Consider the following 23800-nt stretch of genomic DNA (forward strand, 5'->3'; position numbering starts at 1 on the left):
ACTTGCGGGTTTCGTAGCTAAAAGTGCTAACATAAGCTAGTTCGAAGAAGGGTTGTTTGTTGAAGGGAGTGTAAAAACTAAATGAATAAAATGAGATACAAAGATTTAAAACACTAAGGAATTGGGTTCACTGAGGGGTACATGCAACAGGGAACAAGGAATTACGAACAAATTAGAACTACAAAGACAAGTCAAAAGGGAATAGGTTTCTTAAACTACTCACAAGGCCATAAATCATGCTCTCGCATTAATTCAAAGCTAGGGAGATAACAAGGAAACATTCATCCGAAATCGTATGACACAAAGACTCACAATTCCTTGCCAATTCAATGCATTGCACTCCATTGACTAAGCAAGGTTATGTCTAACCGAGCAAACAATGGATAAAGCCCCCCAACTTATACATTTAATTGCGAGGACTAGAAATTCTACCTTAAACCCCAAACATGGAAACCCCTAGGCTACACCCAAATACCTAGATAAGGAACAATTCACACATGGAATTGAATTGACCATAAATTTCAACATTGTATATTCAATAGAAGCATGCATCTCCAAATAGTCAAAACAAAAATCCTTAATTAAATAGTCTAGACTAACTTCATCATGGAAATCAATTCAATGGAAAAAACTATCATCAAATCTTGAAAGATTAGCCAAGCAATCAATGCATCTAATCATAGAAGATTAGAAAAATCCTAAAATAGAAAGCAAGTAGAAAAGGAAATATGAAAGTGCTTATTTTTAGGGTTTATCATTAATGAGAATAATAAAGGAGACAAGTCAAAAGAGACAAGAAATAAATGACAATAATGAAGGTAAAGGTTGAGAGTTTTATAATAAACCTTCAATCCAAAACTTGAGTAGAATCCCCAAGCATACATGAGCAATAAATGAAGTTCCATGTTTTTCTCTCTCTAAAACCTTAAGAAGTTCTGAAAAGTAAGAATGTAATGAGATCCCCCAATAATTGGAAAAAAGAAGTATTTATACTTTTTCCTAAAAAGGACAAAAGAAACTAAGAAATAAAAGAAATCGGATGTCGGTGCGGGCGCATAGTGTGGGTGCGGGAGCACCATTATGGGTCTTCAAGGGCGCACCCAAAACGGGTGCGGACGCACCGATGAGTGAGAGAAAATCAGGAATCGTAAATCACGACATAGGTGTGGGCGCACCAACTGGGTTGCGGACGCACGCCTCTGAGGTGATGAAGCGAATGAGGGCACACAAGGAAACTTCGAATTTTGCTATGGAGGCTGGTGCAGGTGACAGGCTAAAGTCGTATCACCTTATCAAAAATAAACCTAAGTCCACTATCTAGGTAGCAAGGGAAGTCAGGATCGAATCCACAGGGAAACAGTGTTCTTTGTTCTTTCTACTACTAATCAACTAATCTAGACTATTGGGAAACAAGAGTTGGTTTGTTTGTATACTAAGACTACGACAATAATTAAACGATTAAGAATTCAGATATTAAAGCATCTAGGGCATAGGTTCACTAACAAATAACAATCCAGGATGATAATCAATCGACAATAATCAATAAAGTAATCAATTAGACTAGCATGCTCTCTCGAATCGATACTAATCATAGACTTAGAATTAACGGGTTATCGCTACGTATTAATCCTAATTCCACCTATTGACACAAGCCTAAACATCAAATTGCATCTCTCGAATCTTAACTTGATATTGCTAGACTATCACAATTAAACCTGCGCAAATCTAATCGCATAGTAGAATAAACCAATCAATAGGAATCAATTACAATACCAACAATCAACAATGTGCAATCATCCCTTCATAACTATTCGTGGATCCCCAAACCCTAGAAAATAGACTACTCTCACATATTATCAATAATCAAAGCAATTAATGTGATTGGAAACATGATTAAAGTAATAAAATAAATTAAAGTGAGAAGCAATACCTAATTGAAGAACAATGAAATAATAAAGCTTGAATTTTTTATTGGAAATAAAAACTAAGTATTTGGAACAAATTAGAGAGAATAAAAAACTAAGATTAGGAAAATAAACAAAGTGTTCAATACTAGAATAATAAGGTAGAAACTAAAATAACAGGGCTTAGTATTTATAGTTTGCCCAAAATAACAAAAGAAAACCGGAAATGAAACTCGCGAAATATGCTGGAGGTTGGCGTCGCCTGATCGGGCGACGCTTCGCCCGATCGGGCGAACTTCTCGATAGTCGGCCCGATCAGGCCAAATTCCGCTCGATCGGGCGGTTTGCGAAAGTCTCAGAAATCACCAAGTCTGGCTGCCCGATCAGGATCGGGCGATGTGCGCCCGATCGGGCGCGCATTGACACTTCAATTCTCTTTTCTCTTCGCCCGATCTTCGCGTTTCGCCCTCAGCTCAAAGGGTGATTTGCAATCATCAACATCCTTCGCCCATATCTCCGAGTCTAACTCCCGGGGCTCAACCGTAAGCATCTAAGGCTCCCGAAAGTTGACGATAATGGTCCCGAACTTCCTCGGGTTCATGTAGTGGCCTAAATCATCAATGAAACGGGTCTAAAAAGACCAATTTCTCACCAATTCATCCTGAAACTCAAGGCACACCCAATAACACAGATTAGTATTAAAAACGGCTCCTAAGAGCTCATTTGATGCATAAAAGTACTAAGGGATGGGGGTAAAACTCTATATAAAACACACATATCAGCGGGCGCACCTTGCTAGAACCTTCAAAACAACTAGAAACAAAACCTCCTGAAATTTTTTCTACAAAGGGGTCTCCGGTCCTATGTCGGCGCGCCATTTTAGGTGCGAGCGCACCACTTTGCAAAGCTGAAAATGATTTCTGAAATCTCCTATGTGAGCTTACGCAGCCGTTTTCAACAAGGTGCACCACTTGCATGGATTCTCTTCTTTTCCTTTGAAGTCGTCCAAGTTCCTACAAAATTAAAATAAACGAATAAAAACAAAACAAAACTGAGGAAAAATGATCTAAACTAAGAATTATTAAGAATTAGATTAAAACTATAAACATAGGCAAAATCATAGGAAAAAAAAAGAAATGAGAAGAAAAACTAGAAGAAAAAGATAAGAAAATAAAGATTTAGAGAGACATAAATGTCACTCATCAATACCAGTCAGACCAAGGTGAGGCGCATTGGACTGCTGCCAAGAACATTCTGAAGTACCTAAAAAGGCGCAAAGATGATTTCCTGGTCTATGCTTGAGATGATGAATTGATTGTTAAAGGTTATACAGACGCAAGCTTCCAAACCAGGAAAGATGATTTTAGATCACAGTCTGGGTTTGTCTTCTGCCTCAACGGAGGTGCAGTAAGCTGGAAAAGTGCTAAGGAAAGCACTATTGCGGATTCTACAACTGAAGCGGAGTACATTGTTGCACATGAAGCGGCAAAGGAAGCAATTTGGCTAAGGAAGTTAATTGGTGATCTTGGTGTATTCCCCTCCATTAAAAGGACCAGTAGCTCTCTATTGTGATAATAACGAAGCTATTGACCAGGCCAAAGAGCCTAAACTTCACCGAAGAGTCAAACATGTACTTCGTATATTTCACCTTCTACGAGAATTCGCTGAAAGAAAAGAAGTCGAGATGAGCAAGATTAGTGTAGGGGAATACATTTAAATACATATTAACGCAGTGGAATAATCCTCAAAGCTAGGAACCATGTATAAAGTACAAATCAAGCAGACTTACGTTTGTAGCGTGTTTTTCCTAGATTCAGCGTATCACGAACACGAACAAGAACTCCAAATGTCGTTCCTCTACTTGGTTCACCGACACGTTCAGATCCGTCTTGAGATTCGTAGCTTAGACGTCACTCAAGATATTTTATCTTTTAGGGAAGAACAATTCTAATGGAGGAACATATAGTTTAGGGTTTCTCTTGCCTTAGGTTAGAATCTGATTTTTGTATTAGAGTTAGGAAAACATATTAGACTAGGTTATAATAATAACCTATCAAGTGAGCCAAGCCAACCGGCCAAGCATAGAGCCCGACCGGCCAGCAAGGCCCACGACCGAAGCCTCGCACAAGCGCACAACACATAGCATGCAGTGGGCTGGGCCTCACTGCTGCTGTTGCTGTTGCTTCTTCGTGCGTGCACAGCCAAGGCAGCAAGGCCATGGGCCTTTTCTCCCTGCGCTTTGCTCGTGGGCTTGCATTCATGTTTGCTTTATTTAATTATCATTCGATAATTCATTTATCGTTTCGTACTTGACGATCCATTGCCGTACGATACGATTATTCGTTTCGCCTAGCTTACAAATATACGCAATCACGATATACGATTTCACGATCCAATGTTAAATCGTATAATTATGTTTTCCGAACTAATTTCCCGAAAAGCTATTAAATGAAGATCCGATTTATTTAATCCGATGATCTGTTACATGTCAATGGTGTGACCTTATAGGTTCAGTCAAGAGTAAGTTGTGAGCCTAATATAGATTAGAACTCACTAATCGGAAGCATTGCTCCAGCTAGCTGTCCGATCACTTGATCTCACTAAATTAATTGTTCATAATTAATCTGAACCTCGGTATTGGACTAATGCACCTCGGGTGAAGGAAATATTTCCTTCAATTAGAACTGATGACAACATCTAGATCCATTGAAAAAACCTCTGCCGCAAGCGAAGCACAACTCGCACATAACAACTATGGGAATCAAGCATATTGGAGAATGGCTTTGATGTCTTTTAATGTTTAAAGTTTTTAGAATTTAAATACTTTGTAAAACATTCTGTTAATTTCATTTTTCCATTTAATTTTATGGTTTTATTAAATGATGAGTCATTTCAATTTGACAAAATTCAAAATAGACTGTTAGGACCAGTCCTATGGCTAAGAAACGTTTATCGAGTGAACTTGAAAAGTCAAAAGTTGAAAATGGTCTCTGGTCGATAGTTTTCTATAAAGGTGGACGCACAGAAAATGCTAGACGACTAGAATGCAAGATGACTAGTAGTTCTGTTTCTTGATCTATATTGACATAACAATGTCTTAATCATTTGCATAGATACTTAATTGATAGGATTAGTACCAGACAGACCTATGAAACTTTGCTGTAAGTGTCAAATGACTAACTCAACCAAAAGCTTAAGCTGATGGTTGAAGCCCCAAGATTATTTTATACTCTATCACTCCCCCTCACATGAAAGCCATTTGGGGATCGATGCAGCATAGGCCTCCTCATACCCAGCGCGAAATATTCCACTTTGAAATGAGGGGTGGATGAGATTTGAACCCGTGACCTTTGCGTCACGCTGACTCTGATACCATGTCAAACATGTTTTACATAAGGTTTGAACCCTTGACCTTGAGTTTAAACATTAAACCTTTAACCACTAAGCTAGTTGTCCCACGTTGGAGAAAGAGGACATAAAATACCACCTATAAACTTGTGGACTCACTCCCACTATTGCCACTTGGTTTTAATGTGGAACCTCAATTGGGCTTATAAGTGGACCGAACTCTCCTACCTGCCATGAGTAAATTTCAGAAAAGTAGATGAGAGATGAGAGAGTCATGGATAAAATAGATGAGAGAAAATTAGAAGACATTGATGAAATAAACAAGAGAGGTGAGAGACTTAGAAAAGTAGAAACCATGAATGAAATATAGATAAGAGAGATAGACAATTTGATAAAACCACGTTAACTCCTTCAAATATGATTTCCCTTTGCAATTCCCCTTCTACCCATATGTTCTTGTTTATTACACATTTACCACTCGATTGGCAAATGGTTTATTTTGCCAATCAAGGAGAGATTATTTAGAAATTTCTCTACACGCGCACAGAACACTAGTGGGGAAAAAAAAAAAAACAGTCCAAAGGTTTCATTATAAAAATCAACTTTAATTTTAATTCCTTTCTAATTTTATAGGGAGAGTACTAGACGTTCTAGTGTTAGCTTCACCTGCGCCTCTCTATCCATCTCCTTAATCCTCACCCACTTCTCCCTTCCACACCAACTAACATCAATGGCGACGCTCCTTCGAAGCGCCAACTTTCGTGCGCCGTCGCCTTCTCTCGCAACCACCACAACCTCTCCATTGAGATCATTCAATTCATCCTTTTGTGTTAGTTTCAAAAGTAATTGCTACACCAGAAATAGCTCCTTATACGCCCACAATTTCCCCTCCAAATTATCGGCTACAACCGCTCCGCCAAAGTTTACGATTTTCTCTTCTTCTGGCGAAGCTACCGAAACTGAAGAATTTCCTCCGCCTGAGATCCAGGTTTCCCTTTTCCCTATCCAATTCTTTGTTTTTTATTTTATTTTTTCAATTTTTAAGAACTTCTTTCAAGCTATGATTTGTTTTTGTTCAATTTCAGTAGTTGAGGACGTGTTTGGAGAGTTATAATTTGATATCATAGTTTTTAAAAATATGTAATTTGTACGGATTACTGTGTTTTTGGTGTATAGAGAGCCACGAATACGAGGGCGGGTAATGATAGAGGAGATTCAATTATAGGTCTGGGTACTACCTGAGACTTAATCAACGAAGCTAGTTGATATCCACACTGTAAAATGTGATATAATACATCTGTTTGGTGAATAACTGCCTTGTGTTCGACCTTTTTCAATAATTGTTGATTGGGAAGGTTTTTTAATGCCTTTTGTTCTTGAGTAACGCTGTTGAATTGCCATCTTTACCATTGAAGATTGATGGAAGTGTGTTTAGAAGACCCTGGAAAACGAAAAGGAAGGTTTATATTATCTTGTTGATGTTGTGTAATGCTTGTACAATATTGTTTGCTACATACGAAGTATACCATTAGCAACAGGGAGAAAGTAGTATTCGCGATGCTTGTTTTTTTATGTTCCTTTGATGAATCTATAACCTTTAGCCACAGGGAGAAAGTAGTATTCGCAATGCTAGTTTTTTATGTTCCTTTGATGAATCTATAACCTTTAGCCACAGGGAGAAATTAGTATTCGCAATGCTAGTTTTTTATGTTCCTTTGATGAATCTATAACCTTTAGCCACAGGGAGAAAATAGTATTCGCAATGCTAGTTTTTTATGTTCCTTTGATGAATCTATAACCTTTAGCCACAGGGAGAAAGTAGTATTCGCAATGCTAGTTTTTTATGTTCCTTTGATGAATCTATAACTTTTCAGAATCCATGTTGGATTATGTCACTACGAGTTTGGGCAGCATTTAGGAAATGCAAGTGTAAGTATAGAACTAGACTATAGTGCTTAGTAAGAAGAAGGTAAAAATTACGGAGTATAAGAATTTGAGTTCTAATAACAAATTATGTTTTTGTTGCTACCAAATTATATGAATTGTTAGTTTAGTTACTTTGCATTTTCATGTGTAGGAGGTGGATCTCTGGTAAATTGGTCACTTTTTTTTATATATACAAAGTACCTTATAACTCTTGCATAAGTTCCTGAAGAATTAAAATCAGATTTCAATACCAGTTTTCAAACAATTTTACTACTTTGAGAAAAATCTTGTCTGTAATGTTTGTTAAGACGGTAGAGAACTAGAATTCATTTTAAAGCTAACAAAATTTTCTCATTTTCTACTCTATTTTGTGATCCTCTTAGTCTTTCATAGGTGCTTAGGTGGTAATTAATCGCAGTAATGGTAATATATTGTTAAATAATTTTGTATAAAGAGTTACATGCTAATATCCATCGCAATGCTTCACACCCAACTATCACTTTTTCACATTTTATTACTTTACCACTTTTGTATTGAATGGTAATGGTTATTTGTGAAAAAAACACATGTTTTGGATGGAGTCTGTCACCATGGACATTGGCATGAGACTTTCTTTTACTCCGTACCAATGAATGTATAAATTTATTACCTACCATTATTTTTGCTAACTACCAAACAGGTCGTTGAGTTCTTCTCTTGCATAGTATGGAAGGGTTTAGGTGTTTAGCTATTTTTTCAAAGTTATTGGACTTATTTCATACATGCAACTGATGTATGGTCAGGGAAGTTTATTCCGAAGTAGCGGCTGAATCCTTCTCCTTTCTTTACATAGCATACACAACGAATTCCATATGCAGTGTTGGTGATGTTTGCAATGGCATATCCCTTTACCCTCAGAAAGGCAGAAAGCCAGCCGTGTTTTCAAGAACTTCCATTTCAACTCATGAATAGGCTTGAATCTTGAACAGGGCTTCTTGTTACTATAGATGTAAATCAGATACGGCTCGATATAAGACATTGATTATACTATCGTCGTTTCACAATTTTCTTAACAATTACTATTTGCACATATATTAAGACAAATGGGGGAGATAGTGTAAAAAATGTGGATGATGTAAGAAAAATAAGGAAAAATAAGAGAGAAAGAGCGTAAAATGGTAGGTGAGTGTAAGAAAAAAATGGAAAAGAGAGTGAGTGACTGAGTGTAAGGTGTAAATGTTGTTGGGTAAGAGGGATAAGATAGTAAAAAATGTGTGCTAAAAATAGAATAAAACACAATGTTAAGAACATTTGGGAAGTACCAAAAAGGAAAGTGTTTAGAACGTTATGAAATGGAGGTAGTATTTGTTTAGTATTTAACTTTTAGAACCGGGGGGGGGGGGGGGGGGAGAGGAGAGGGTTGAGATTTTGTTTCTATTGGGTGAAGACGGTATCAAATACAAGTGTTAAATTTATGGAACTTCAGCTTCTTGTTTTGCAAAGGGCTGGTGCTTAATGGGGGTTTTGTGATCCTTAATCTATTTCCCATTTTAAGCCATTGTGTGGTTGCTTCATTCTTTAGACCTTTTACAAGTGAAACACACTAGCAAGTTGTTTCCCAAAAACAAAGGCTCCCAACTACTAAATAGCAACGTCATTAAGAGGGTCAATTATTGACAAGTGTATGTCTATGAAAAGTGGAGATAACAAAGTAACTTGCATTTTAACGAGGGTCTTGTGAGATTAAAATTCACTTGTAAGAATTATAGTTGGTGACTTAAAGCATTATCAATAATTCCTTGTACAATATATAGGTGGAATGGTGGATCTGAAACCTTTTAGCCTACATTGCATTTCTCTCTTATATTTTCTGGAGGATTTACCCGTTCTACTTGGGCCAGTTACCTCTACTTTTTCTAGACAACAGAGTAAGTAGTCACATATTCTCTTTATTCTTCAATATGTGCATAATCTGTCAGTCTCTTGGAAACTATCTTTCTACCACGCTGGAGTTTTTAAGGGTATTTGTTTTTATGTGGACACTGGACAGACTGACAGTGTACCTTCCAAATTTCTGTCTAAAAGTGCGATTATGAATAGGTTTTCTGCCATATTTGCTCAGTCAATTTCTGTAGTTAATCCTGAACTCTGACTTCTCATCTCTTACTCGGGAGATCTTAAATTTCTGTTTCCAGAAAGTCATGTTCTTTTTTTTTTTTTTTGGGGAGTGATAAACTCATTCTTAGGGCAATATAGTGGGGAAAGCTGGTGATTTTGTGATCGAAACATGTGTATTATACTTACTGAGAACATCCCATAGACTTGTGTGGGGACTGAAGAATGGATGTAGGACCTTAGAGCGGCTTATCTTCAAAAAACAGGAGACTATTATAACTAACTATTTGTATTGCTTTGCAAAGCCATGCTCCTTCAATTTGTGGATTGGGATTAAGTTTGTTTTTACTTGTTTTTTTAAAATCATCACTTCAAATTTTAATAAAATTATTATGAACTTATAAATCTGGTCCAGGAACTATATAATTCATCATCAGTTCCAAATCCCAATTTGGGTCGATGCTCATTGATGATTCTGAATTTGGATAGAGCGATCCTATTCGGAATATGCTTGGACTAAGAAAATTCAGGCAGTGAAAAGTTGAAGTCACCCTGGTCCTTGTTTGAACCAATACAAGATGACAGGGATGCATATGGACGGAGACAATTCCAGATCATATGAATTTTTTTGTTCTGTGATGTCAATAAGACAATGGTCAATAGCTAATAAACCTGTGAAGATAACTTGAAACTGTTTTTATTTAATGGCAACTAAGAAAATTCAGGCAGTGAAAAGTTGAAGTCACTCTGGTCCTTGTTTGAACCAATACAAGATGACAGGGATGCATATGGACGGAGACAATTCCAGATCATATGATTTGTTTTTGTTCTGTGATGTCAATAAGACAATGGTCAATGGCCAATAAACCTTGGAAGATAACTTGAAACTGTTTTTATTTAATGGCAGTAAAGAAACAAAAAATTAAGGTAATTGTTTCTCTTCCATTATGTATTCGTCTATACTACTCTATCATCTGAATATAACAGAAACAGTCTCTCTGTAGCGGTGATAAGGTTGTGTATTTTGGTATTCCTCTATCTCACCCGCTTCTTTAGAGGCATTGGGGTAGCGTTGATGTCAACATTCATGTTGTTGATCTTAATGTTGTGTATTATGTTTTTTCTCTGCTCTAAATTAACTCAACAGAAGACTGAAATTATCTTATGATTATGTGGCTCCATGGTAACCTGAACCAACCTAGTGGATTGAGGCTTGGTTTTATGTTTTATGGTTACCAGAAATCAGAATTTGTGATCTAGGGTTTTTCTGTACTCTGATGGTTTTATTATTTGCTTGATGACAGTCTTGTACATTTGCTTGTGTTTGTATGTAGCCTGTACATTAAATGGTGCCAATTTTTTGTATCTGTGAACAACTTCCTCATGATCTTTTGTTTTGTATATATTTTACAGGACGATACAGATGGAGGTCTCAACAGTGAAACTGCAGAGGAGGAAGTAAGTGATGATATTGTACCTGATGCTGATGAAGCTCCCACATCACCAGTCATAACTGCTTTAGAGTTGTATAAAGAGGCCTTAAAAAATAATGATGAGTCCAAAGTTGATGAGTTGGAGACATTCTTTAAATCAATTGAAGACGAAAAGGACACGCTTGAAAGAAAAGCGGCCTCTTTGTCTGAAGATCTTTCAATAGAAAGAGATCGTGTTCTCAGGATTAGTGCAGATTTTGATAATTTCAGGAAGAGAACAGAAAGAGAACGGTCTTCAGTGGTGACAAATGCAAAGGGAGAGGTTATAGAAAACTTTTTGGGTGTTTTGGATAATTTTGAGAGGGCTAAATCCCAGCTCAAGATAGAATCCGAATCAGAGGAGAAAATCAACAATAGTTACCAGAGCATATACAAGCAGTTTGTTGAAATTTTAGGCTCAATTGGTGTTGCTCCTGTCGAGACAGTTGGAAAACCTTTTGATCCATTGGTGAGTTCAATTTTCTTTCATTATTAATCCATGATCTCTGTTGAAAAAGTGAAGATTGCTGTTCGCTGTTTCTTGAGAATTTAATTGGTCGTTTGGGTCAAAGCGAGAGGGGCTTGGCTTACTTTTGTTCCAGTTATAGACAAGTGTCTAGCATTTTATTGTACTAGATGATATATTGATGTAGTGTAAAATGATTTGCTTCAGTTACATCATTAGGTTTAGGACCCCCTGCCTGAATAACTTGATTGGCTTAGTGATTATGCTGTGCTCTGTGGATTAATGCAGGTGGGCAACCAAGTTGGCATGAATTTCAGCCAAGTACTTGGCAAAATGATTCGATTACTCAATCGTGGTTTTTCAGGTTTTATGAGGACCTGGAAACGTTCATAACTCAAAACCCAAGTATTTCTTGATTTTCTTGCCAACTTGGTGAGTCCACATAGATAATATGTACTGTGCTGGATGTCTGGTTGAGTCATGTATGAAGTTTCGTTTTGGGTTTATGTTATAACTCAGGTTTCACCTGTTTTGTTCAAAAAATAACATTATTTTTTTGTCAAAAGCTACATGAAGCCATCATGCGAGAAGATTCAACGGTATATGATGAGGGTGTTATAATCGAAGAATACCGTAAAGGGTTTACGCTTGGTGATAGACTACTACGTCCAGCTATGGTTAAAGTATCCGCAGGTCCAGGACCAGAAAAGCCTGAACCAGTTGAGTCATCAGTACAAAAGGAGGATGCAACTGAGGACAGTGAAGTTGTGGGTGGGGAAGCTGATTCCAAGGACCAGACAACTCCTTAAAATTCACTTTTGTTAGATTTAGGGAAGAGTTTGAACAGCTTTTAGTGGGATAACAATTGTTTCCGCTGCTGTAACAAAAATCTATTTTATTGTTATTCTTGTTCTCCTGATTATGAGAGGACGATGGTTGTAAAATTTTGTGTTGCTCAGGATATCCGAGAAGATAGTAATAGATTTGACGAATGAAATGTATTGTTGCCATGAAAATTTTCTGCGAACCAAATGAGAGAGGTGGAGCTTTTGTTTTTACCTTCCCTTTTGTGCTTGTTTGGAGCAGTTCAGTGTACTTTTGATGAGAAATTTTAGGTGCGGACTAATTTGACAAATAATTCTGCTTGTGGTTTTTGGCTCATTTCTAACTTGTATCTCATTAGCTTAGCCAGAAGCTGGATAGTATACAAAAGTCTTAACAAGTACCTTTGCTGTTATAGGCCTTATAGCTGATGGCCTGAATATGCACTTCAGAGTTTGCAATTATCCTGCGAATTTCACAAATTTTTTTTGGGAAATCATGTCAAAAAAATACCTTATAACTTTATAAGACATGAATATTTAGTCATGGGCAATGTGCCAGATTATTATGTGAATAACAATTAATTATTATTATTTTTTTATTGAAATTTTGTTTGAATTTTTTTACACAAGATAATTATTCTATATTATATTAACATTAATTTATAAAATTACATGTAAAGGTTGTTAGAGTTATGGTATATCTAGGGTTCTAGTATGTTTAGGAAACTAGAGTTGTGTTAGTTTGGCAATCTAATAGAGTCATAAACCTAATAGATATAGTTTCCTATATAAACCAATGATGTAACCAAGTTATGATCAAGCTTTTCGATGATATTATCACCCATCAATATTATTCTCTGTAGTTTACCATGGTATCGGAGCTATCCATCATTTTGGATTGATCCTACGCTTCCGCAAATAGTCCCCGACCGGTGGGTATGAGTTAAAAATCCACCGGCTAGATTTGTTAACACTCTAATATTTTTTTTTCCTATACATTAATTAAGCGTGATCTAGAACCTAATAAAGGGGTGATCGGTTAGTTTTTGTTGATGGTGTTTGCTTTGCTCATTGACGTGCCTGTGCTTTGAGGGTAATTTTTCATATTTGGTTGACATTAAATATAAAGTGAAGAGGAAACTAGATTGGTGTTGCTGCGGTTAGAGTTGGTTTTTTTTTTTGCGCATGCAAGAGTGTACTTGCAATCGCGTATGCAGGAGTGTACATGCGCTAGTGTGACTAATCGTTGATATATGTAGTGCGCAAGTTTCAGTCGGACAAGGAGTGTACCTGTTCATTGGTTTTGCGCGGAATCCAAAGCAGGAGTGTACATGCGATTGTGTTGGTGTTCAACGTGTCCTAGCATCACCAAACTCTTCACCAGTTATTGTGGAGTGGACCGCAACAAAGGAACGGGAGTGTACCTGTTGTCTCGACATCAAATTGATTGTTTCGGTCATCATGATTTTACACTTCAATTGTACCGTTCGTGTTACTGCCGTTACGCTTGCGGGGGAGTGTTAGAGTTATGGTATATCTAGGATTCTAGTATGTTTAGGAAACTAGAGTTGTGTTAGTTTAGGAATCTAATAGAGTCCTAAACCTAATAGAGTTATGTTATAGTTTCCTATATAAACCAATGATGTAATCAAGTTATGATCAAGCCTTTCAATGATATTATCACCCATCAATATTATTATCTGTAGTTTATCAAAGGTTATAGTTCAATTGGATAATGTATTGAAACTTGAGGTTGCAGATTCGAATCTTATGCAAATCATATTTCTCTACACCGTTTGACTACATGCCATCACATCTGTAGATAACGAGAAATGTCGTCTATAAAAGTCTTCTCACAATGCGATGGAAAATCCATAATATGAAGAGATCCCCTTAGTCGTGCTCTTCATCCCAATCCTAGACGACAAGGTTAGCCCACAAGATGAAATGATATATAGAGAGGGGTCGCGTTTATACCAGAGGCTCAATGATTTAGGTCAAGTTTTCCCAAAGTACGTCTCCTCGGGGAAAAGGTTTATTGACATCGTGAAGATGAATCAGTGAATTACTAGAAACACAAGTCACACAACTAGAGTTGTGCCCAACAAGTTGGACTGCAGGCTGAAATTTTCAGAATATTTAGACAAAGGATGAAACCAAACCTAAAAACTCTGGTCAGATACTGTTTAGGACTGTATTTGACCTTTTGTAAACCGGAACATGTCGAAAAATCTACTATATTATGAAATATTTTATATTAAATTGGAAAATTTGCAAATTACAACCAAAAAAGTTGACTTTTTGCCAATTACAACCTTAAACTTTCAAATTTATAAATTACAACCTTAATATTTGCGAATCTTGTATCTTGAATTAAATATTCTTGTTCGGTTTGGGAGCAGTTAGGGAAGGTACGCATCACACAGTATGTATACTAAATTATGCTAATTGACTATGTGGCAATTAATTTGGATTCCTGGCTTTTATTGTTTTTCCGCATGAATTATATTGTTCATAACCTTACACTTCGGGATCCTACCTACAAATAGACTTGTCACCTTCGTCACCTGTCTTTAGTATACCCATCGCATCCTCCATTTTCAGCCTAAAAATATCAGTAGCTTCCGTATACAACTTATAGGCAACATCATTATGCATGGCTAATTTTTTCAAATAATTATGCATTTGAGAAAGCTCTTTAGCTTTTGCTAGCCATGTTGATTCTTCCGGATCATAGTATGAAACCCTAACGGTCTCATATGACCTAACTTGCTTCTTTCATCTATCTAGTATATATTTTTCCGGTATAAATTGAAAATCCTCCACATCCATGGCTTTGAGTATATGCCTGGAAGTAGGGATCGAATCCAAGGGAAACAAGCGTTCTTTCTATTATTAAATCTAAGGTCTAGACTACTGGGAACAAGATTATAGTTGGTTTGGATATTAAACTACGACGATAATAAAACGGAAGAATTCAAATATTAAAGGGTCTAGGGCGTAGGTTCACCAATGAACAACAATCCAGGATGATAAACAATCAGTAATAATCAATAAAGCAGTTAATTAGACTAGCATGCTCTCTCGAATCGATACTAATCATAGACTTAGAATTAGCGGGCTCTCGCTACGTATTAATTCCAATTCTATCTATTGAAAACAAGCCTAAACATCAAATTGCATCTCTCGAATCTTAACTTGATATTGCTAGACTAATACAATTTGACCTTCGCAAATCTAATCGTAAAGTAAATGGAAACAATCAATAGGAATTAACAGCTAATACCAACAATCAACAATAATTAATCATCCCTTCATATTGGTTCATGGATTCCCAAAACCCTAGAATGGAACTACTCACACATGATCGAAATAACTAAGACAATATTAATCAATGAAAACATAAATAGAACAAAATAATAAAGCAAAGTAAGAAATAATACCTAAGGAACGAAAAACGAATAATGAAAGCTTGAATTTTTAATTGAAAATAAAACTAAGTGTTTTGCAACAATTGAGAGAATAAACTAAGTAATGAGAATAAACTAAGTGTTTAAAACTAAGGAATAAGATGTCTACAATAAACCAAGGGCTTAGTATTTATAGTCTTGCCCAAAAAAACCAAATAAAAACCGGATCATTAAAGCTAAAACGCGCGTCCAGGTTGTCGTCGCCCGATCGGGATTTTGGCTAGTAAACAAGTCGATCGGGCGCCCATCCGCCCGATCGGGCATCCATTCGCCCGATCGGGCGCGCGTACAAACTGCATGATCCTCTATCTTCAAAACGCCATATCTCCTTTGTTATTTGTCGGAATTAGGCGAGTGACCATTTGTTGGAAAGCTCTTGAAGTCTAAAATCCAACCCAGTTGTAATTACTTCATTTGGAGTTGTAGAAGTTGAGTTATGATCAAAAGAGTAGACAAGTGTCGGTTTTCTACTTCTTCCTTTATTCCCTTTGCTTGAGAACTCTTCCAACTCAATGTTTGTACTCTCGAAAGTACATAATCTCTTGTATTGATTCAAATGAGTAGGAAATGCACACAAATATGCTAATTCCTGAAGGAAATAATGCCCTTGGTCCAAGTATGCATTCTATGTTAAGTCTAATAAGTGCGGTTCAGTATTAATTAACAAGTTAATAATTCAGTGAGATCAAGTGAGATGAATGCCTAGCTAGAGGCCGCTTCAGTTCAAGTGGAATAAATGATATTAATCCACAGCTTACTCTTGACTGAACCCGTAGGGTCACACAAATAGTACGTAAACGGATCAAGTATTTAATGGCATTAAATACTCTATCTATGGATATTCGGAATCGACGGATCTTGGTTTCAGTGGGAGCTGAGATCGTCACAAGCAAGAAATGAATACTCCGGAAACGATGATATTGCCGGAAACGGAAATATGGATCGTATCGGAAATATAAATATTATCCAAGTCGTAGATGTTGCCGGAAACGGAAACATGGTACGTATCGGAAAATATTATCGGAAATGGAAATATTGCCGGAATCGGAAATATTGCCGGAAACGGAAATATTGTCAGAATCGGAAATATTATCGGAATCGGAAAATAATTCCGGAAACGGAAATATTAAATATTTGTTCGAAACGGAAATTAATTCCGAAATCGGAAATATTAAATATTGTTCGTATCGGAAATGAATTCCGAAAACCGGGAATTTTATCGGAAGCGTATCGTACGAATAAGCATCGGACGAGGCCTGCCGGACGAAGGCCCAGCACGAAGCCAGGCCATCGCCCAACAAGCAATGGCGCGCCACAACACAGCCCAAGGCCGCGGCAGGCCTACCGCAAGGCAGGCCCAGCGCGCAGCTTAGGCCATAGCAGCCTCGTGGGCTGCGGTAGCTCGCATGGGCTTCGTGGGCGTGTGGGCTGTGCGCGGGCATGGCCTGCATGCTTGCGGGTCATGCTCGTGTGTGTGTTTGTGTCCATGCATAATTCCTAAAACTATTAGGATTTGATGTATGATTAAATTCCTATTCCTATTAGGATTATTTAATTAAATAGAGTCCTTGTAGGATTCTAATTTTAATTAAATCGTATCCTACTAGGATTCCAGTTCCCTTTCCAAACCTCTATAAATAAGGGCCTAGGGTCATAATTTATACGAACGATTGAAGTATTCAAAGGATAAGTTTTTGAAATAAAATTCAGCCACACTCTTGCACAATAATAACCGAAATTCCTAAGCACCTTAAGGGCGATTCTAGTTGGTCAATCTTGAGGCGGATCCGGACGTACTGTAGACTATCTACGGAGGGACGACACTTGGAGTCCTAAAGACTTGTTCTTGTTCGGTTCGGGCGCAGCTAGGGAAGGCACGCTACAAAGTGTATGCATCTATACTATGCTAAATGATTATGTGTAAATAATATGCTTTCCTGGCTTTATGGTTTTTCCGCATGATTTATGTATTGTCATATGTATCATAACCTAACAGTGGTATCACGAGCCTCTTATTATTTTCATAATCTAAATTGCATGAACATGGTTAAATATTACAAATTTGCAAGAATTAAAAAGGGGTGATTAATTTTCGTAATTGTTAATTAATTGCAAATTGCGTTTATTTAATTATACGTACGCAGTTTTTCGGCAGTTTTTTCGTTACTCATCCAAATCGAGTGATTTTTGTGTCAATTCCGCATGTAAAAGGCATTCTAAAATTTTGACAAAAACAACATTTTTCAGCCGAACCCAGAATTCTCAAATTCGAAGCCTAACTATGACTTTTCGAAGGTTTTAGTTTTTCGAATGCAAAATTTCGTAAATTTAAGATGTTAAATTAAATATTTGCGATTCTTGTTGATAAATCTTGAATTTTTGATTGACCTACTGTATATGTTTAACAAGTTTGAATGCCTAGCCTTGTTAATTATGCAATCTAATTTGTAATTATGATTAATTTGTTGAAAATTGGAATAATTTAGAATTAATTTGATTTTCATAATTAGTTATAATTTAATTAGATACCTATGATTAAAAACCACCATAAAAATTGTAAATTTGTGTTAAATTTTAAATTTTTATGACCTAGACTTGAATCCATGTTAATCGGAAATCAATTAAATAATAAATTTTCGATTTTTCGCCCTAAAATTATGAAATTAATATTATTTATTAATTTGTCATTAATTTTGAATATAAATTTTTAATTTTTATGCGATTCGCTCATATAACTTGCACGCACAAATCAATGGACGCTACTTGTTACCCTTAAGAGGTGTTGTATAGTGCGGGCATGCGACGACGAGCAAGGGAGCTCGTCGCCCATGCGGTAATGCAGCAAGCAAGGGCATGGTGCACGAGCACAAGGCAGCAGCCCTGCCTTGTGTCGTGGGCTGTGAGCAATGGGCGCATGGGCAGGGGGGAGAGCAAGGCACGTGCAGTCGCGTGTGGGCAGCAAGCGTGCTGCGCCACAGCGCGCACTGCCTCGCGCAAGCATGCAGAGCCTCGCGCGCAGCGAGCGCAAGCTCGCGTGCCACGAGCGCTACGCACAGCGTCGATGGCTTGCGCGCAGCGAGCGCCAGCTCGCATACTGCTGCCTCGTGCGATGAGCGCAAGCTCGCGTGCGGGAAAGGCAGGCGCGCAGCGAGCGATGGCTCGCATAAATCGAGCGCTGGGGCGCGCAGCGAGCGATGGCTCGCGTACATCGAGCGCTGGCGCGCGCAGGGAGCACCAGCTCGCGTGTTCGATTGATGCCTTGCGATGGTGAGCAGCAGCGATGCGACGCAGCGCATGGGCTGCGCGCACATGGCCAGCGACGGCTGTGTGCGTGTGGCCCATGGGCGTGCGTTGCGTGGGATTGTTGCGTTGCGATTAGATCGTTTTGAAATTTTAATTTGAAATTTTCAGTTTACGTAATTTTAATTAATTTTAAAATTAATAATTTAAATTATTTTCTTGGATTTTAATTTTGAATATTGTAATTATAATAAATTTTATTTATTCTAATTATTTTACTAAAATTAAAATCATGAATTAATTTAAATACGACTGAAATTAAATTAAACTTTTTGGATTCAATTATAAATTTATATGAGCTTTAAATTTTAATTAAATTTGTATGTTTCCGGTTAGACTAGAAATACATTTTTATGTTTAAAATTAGTAAAGCATATGAATTTATTGGTTTAAAGTGGGAGCCCTTTTTAGTCATAAACTCTTGATTAGGTCTACAAATCCTTAAGGTTAAAACAACTTGATTAGAATTAATAAGGACTGAATAATTTGTAGATTATTGGTGCCCTTGATTAATTGCTGCAAATGTTTATGTGATGCATAATGTGTTTTACTAACCAGCTATGTGGGCCATTCATGATAATGAATGGGTGAATGGTATATATTGTATATGTACTGTTTTGCAGGTTATGAAGTGACTAGTATGGCCCAAATAGGATAGAAAATATGGTCTGCGTACCATTAATTTGAATGTAATTGGTCTAAAGTACGAAAGTTGTTTTTCAATTCAAATATGGTCTGCGTACCATCAAATAGTTGTAATTAGTTTTAATTATAGCTTATCCTATTTGAAGAAAATGGTTCCTCCCATGGAGATTTTCAAGACGGACTTTGAAGTTAAAGCTTCAAGATGAAGTCGGGCCATACTAGATCACATTTATCTTATGCATGTTTTAAGTTATTTATTGCTTTTAAATATGTCTTAAAATGCATGAGATCAAAGCTTGATTATGTTGCATGATTAAGGATTTTAGTTCACTTAAAATCTAACCAACATAGTAAGAGCCTTAAGTTCCAAACTTAAAAATTGAGTTAAAAGGTGCCATGCCAAAATATACACTTGCTTGGATATCCTTTACATCAATCTAGTAATAGTTTTCGCTCAGCGAGGTGTTACTTATTGGTCCTAAAGGGGCAAGGTACACAAATAATTGTGAGTACATGTTAGTTTTGGTGAAACTCAACGATATAAGTAAGGAGTCCTTTTATGTCGTGGAAAAATCGATAGGTTTACCTAATAAGTTCTTAGACGTACCTATCAACCAAGAATATTTTCTAGACTATTAGCAAAAGGCTTTTGCTTACCTAAGATGTTTTAGGATTAAGTCGACAAACTGTGCTTAGTTCTTCAATGATTTTAGGATCTTGGAATCATTTTATTCACACCTGCCGGAACACATAACTTGAATAAAATTCTTAATGAACATTGAATTATGCATATATGCTAGAATTTAAGTTTATTAAGAGAAACTGTGAATGGTTATTTATTTGTTTATTCTTTCCAATTGTAGTTTTAACTATGGCAAACAACAATCAAAACATCATCATGGGTTCTGAGCTTATGGTCAAGCTGAACCTAGCAAATTTTCTTGAATGGGAAGCTAAGCTAGTTGAAATAGTCAGACTCAATGGACTTGAGTATGTACTGACCAATCCCATGCCAAGCTACTATGCCAGAGACATGACCCGTGAGAGATTTTACGCCTGGGATGCGGATCTCAAAAAGGTTATGAGTCTCATGCTGAACAATATCCCTGATGATTGGGCTAGAAGGTTTGTAGCCTATGAACCTTTTACGCTCATCAAGAATCTGAGGGATATCTGTCGTGGAAGCACGGAGGACAGGGACCTGAACGTCCATGAATTGATTGAATCAATGTCTGGTCTAAAGGTTAGTTCTCCCAACAGGTGTTATAGGATGGAAGTCCAAGAAACACATGTTCAGCTCCTTCGCACTAAACAGAGGGTAGGCGTCCCACTAAGGTTCCATGTGGATCTTATGCGTTCATACTTTGATCGCCTAAGTCTACTAGGAACACCAATAAGCGAAAGGATGGCAGTCTCTATCTTGCTCAATTCACTACACAGTGGGTTTGGTCGCTTCAAGCAACTATACCTAAGTGAACCAAGAGAAGAAACAGTTGCAGAATTTGTTCACCTTGTCAGAAAGGCTGAAATAATACTGGACTGTGAAGCCAAAGATTTACCCAAGGCTAGAAGGAGACCGTTCAAGAAAAGTGGAAAGTCCAAGGGCGATGCTAAATCAAAGCAGGACAAGTCCACATCAAGCTGTCTTTATTGTGATGGAATAGGCCATTACAAAAGAGAATGTCCAAAGCTAAAGGAAGATCAGAAGAACGGAACAGTCGTTCCATCTTCAGGTATTTTCGTTATAGACTGTATACTTGCTAATTCAACTTCTTGGGTATTAGATACAGGTTGTGGCTCACACTTATGTTCCAATCCACAGGGACTAAGAAGAAGTAGAAAGTTAAGCAAGGGTGAATTCGACCTACGAGTGGGAAATGGAGCACGGATTGCTGCATTAGCTGTAGGAACTTATTATTTGTCGTTGCCCTCCGGGCTAGTTTTGGAACTGGAAGAATGTTTCCATGTTCCAAGTCTTACTAAAAACATCATTTCGGTTTCTTGCTTAGATGCTAAGGGATTTCCCTTTTTAATAAAAGACAATAGTTGTTCGTTTTATTTTAAAGAGATGTTTTATGGATCTGCTAGATTAGTCAATGGACTTTATTTATTAGATCACGACAAACAAGTTTATAACATAAATACCAAAAGGGCCAAAAAGGATGATTCAGATCTCACCTATCTGTGGCATTGTCGATTAGGCCATATAAACTTGAAACGCTTAGAAAGACTTCAAAAGGAAGGAATTCTAGAACCATTTGACTTAGAGGATTATGGTAAATGCGAATCATGTTTACTTGGCAAAATGACAGAGCAACCTTTCTCTAAAGTTGGAGAAAGAGCAAATGAACTATTGGGTTTAATCCATACAGATGTATGTGGACCAATGAGTACAAATGCTAGAGGTGGTTTCAGCTACTTTATCACTTTCACTGATGACTTCAGTAGATATTGTTATGTCTACCTAATGAAGCATAAGTCTGAGTCCTTTGACAAATTCAAGGAATTTCAGAGTGAAGTAGAGAATCAATTAGGCAAGAAGATTAAGGCACTGCGGTCTGATAGAGGCGGTGAATATCTGAGCTATGAATTTGATGACCATCTGAAAGAATGTGGAATTCTATCAGAATTGACTCCTCCTGGAACACCACAATGGAACGGTGTGTCGGAACGGAGGAACAGAACCTTGCTAGACATGGTCAGATCAATGATGGGTCAGGCCAAACTTCCATTAGAATTTTGGGGACATGCACTAAATACAGCTGCACTCACTATAAATAGAGCTCCGTCTAAAGCTGTCGAAAAGACTCCATATGAGTTATGGTTTGGAAAGCCTCCAAATGTGTCTTTTCTTAAGATTTGGGGATGTGAAGTATACGTCAAACGATTAATTTCAGACAAACTTCATCCAAAATCTGACAAATGTATCCTTGTGGGCTATCCAAAGGAAACAAATGGGTATTACTTCTACAATACATCTGAGAACAAGGTGTTTGTTGCTCGAGATGGTGTCTTTTTGGAGAAAGATCACATTTCCAAAATGACAAGTGGGAGAAAAGTAGACCTCGAAGAAATTCGAGTCGAACAACAAACTCTAGAGAATGCTCAAAATGACATTCAGGATGAAACTCAGAGATCTTTAGAAGAATCTGGTGAGAATCATGGTCAATCTAGAAATGTTACCCCGCGTAGATCGCAAAGATATAGATCTCAACCGGAAAGGTACTTAGGTAATTTGACGAACGAGAGCTATGACGTTCTATTACTTGAAAGTGATGAACCTGCGACTTACAAACAAGCTATGACGAGCCCTAGCTCCAAGCAATGGCAAGAAGCCATGCAATCTGAATTAGACTCCATGTCTGAAAACCAAGTATGGGATTTGGTCGATTTGCCAGATGGCTACCAAGCCATTGGAAGCAAATGGGTTTTCAAACTGGAAAAGGACAAGGATGGGAAACTTGAAGTTTTCAAAGCTAGATTGGTTGCAAAAGGTTACAGGCAAGTCCACGGCGTGGATTACGATGAAACCTTTTCACCAGTTGCAATGCTAAAATCTATTCGGATAATGTTAGCAATCGCTGCATATTACGATTACGAAATATGGCAGATGGATGTCAAAACTGCTTTCTTAAACGGCGTTTTAACAGAAACTGTGTTTATGACACAGCCTGAAGGTTTTGAGGATCCAAAGAATGCTAAAAAGGTATGCAAGCTAAAGAAATCAATCTGCGGATTGAAGCAGGCATCCAGGAGCTGGAATATACGTTTTGATGAAGCAGTCAGTGACTTTGGTTTCATCAAGAACGCAGACGAATCTTGTGTACACAAGAAGGTCAGTGGGAGCAAAATTGCTTTCCTAGTATTATATGTCGACGACATATTACTTATCGGAAATAATATTCCTATGTTGAACTCTGTCAAGATTTGGCTTGGGAAATGTTTTTCGATGAAAGATCTAGGAGAAGCACAGTACATATTGGGCATCAAGATTTACAGAGATAGATCTAAAAAGATGATTGGACTTAGTCAAAGCACTTATATCAATAAGGTGCTTGATAGGTTCAAGATGGCAGACTCCAAGCGAGGCTACCTACCCATGTCTCATGGAATAACTCTAAGCAAGACTCAGTGCCCAAAAACACTTGATGAGCGTAGACGAATGAATGGGATTCCATATGCATCATTGATTGGTTCAATAATGTATGCTATGATATGTACACGCCCGGATGTTGCGTACGCACTCAATGCTACGAGCAGATACCAGTCAGACCCAGGAGAGGCGCATTGGACTGCTGCCAAGAATATTCTGAAGTACCTGAAAAGGCACAAAGCTGACTTCCTGGTCTAT

At 37.5% G+C, this 23800-nt stretch overlaps 1 protein-coding gene across 2 annotated transcripts; it reads left to right on the top strand.

Annotated features, from left to right (window-relative positions):
* The first annotated feature begins 5870 nt into the window (after positions 1-5870).
* LOC110802688 (uncharacterized) lies at positions 5871-12268 on the top strand. 2 transcript variants are annotated; one of them, XM_022008136.2, is made up of 4 exons: positions 5871-6240; positions 10686-11213; positions 11499-11642; positions 11777-11916. In XM_022008136.2, the coding sequence occupies exons 1-3, from the start codon at positions 5983-5985 to the stop codon at positions 11601-11603; spliced, it is 891 nt and encodes a 296-aa protein (XP_021863828.1). In that variant the 5' UTR covers positions 5871-5982; the 3' UTR covers positions 11604-11642; positions 11777-11916. The 2 variants fall into 2 exon arrangements, with proteins under 2 accessions (XP_021863828.1, XP_021863827.1); XM_022008135.2 differs by lacking the exon at positions 11499-11642 and having other exon boundaries at positions 5872-6240; positions 11777-12268.
* The last annotated feature ends 11532 nt before the right edge of the window (positions 12269-23800 follow it).

Source organism: Spinacia oleracea, chromosome 5 (genome assembly GCF_020520425.1).
Source record: "Spinacia oleracea cultivar Varoflay chromosome 5, BTI_SOV_V1, whole genome shotgun sequence".
Taxonomy (NCBI): Eukaryota; Viridiplantae; Streptophyta; class Magnoliopsida; order Caryophyllales; family Amaranthaceae; genus Spinacia; species Spinacia oleracea.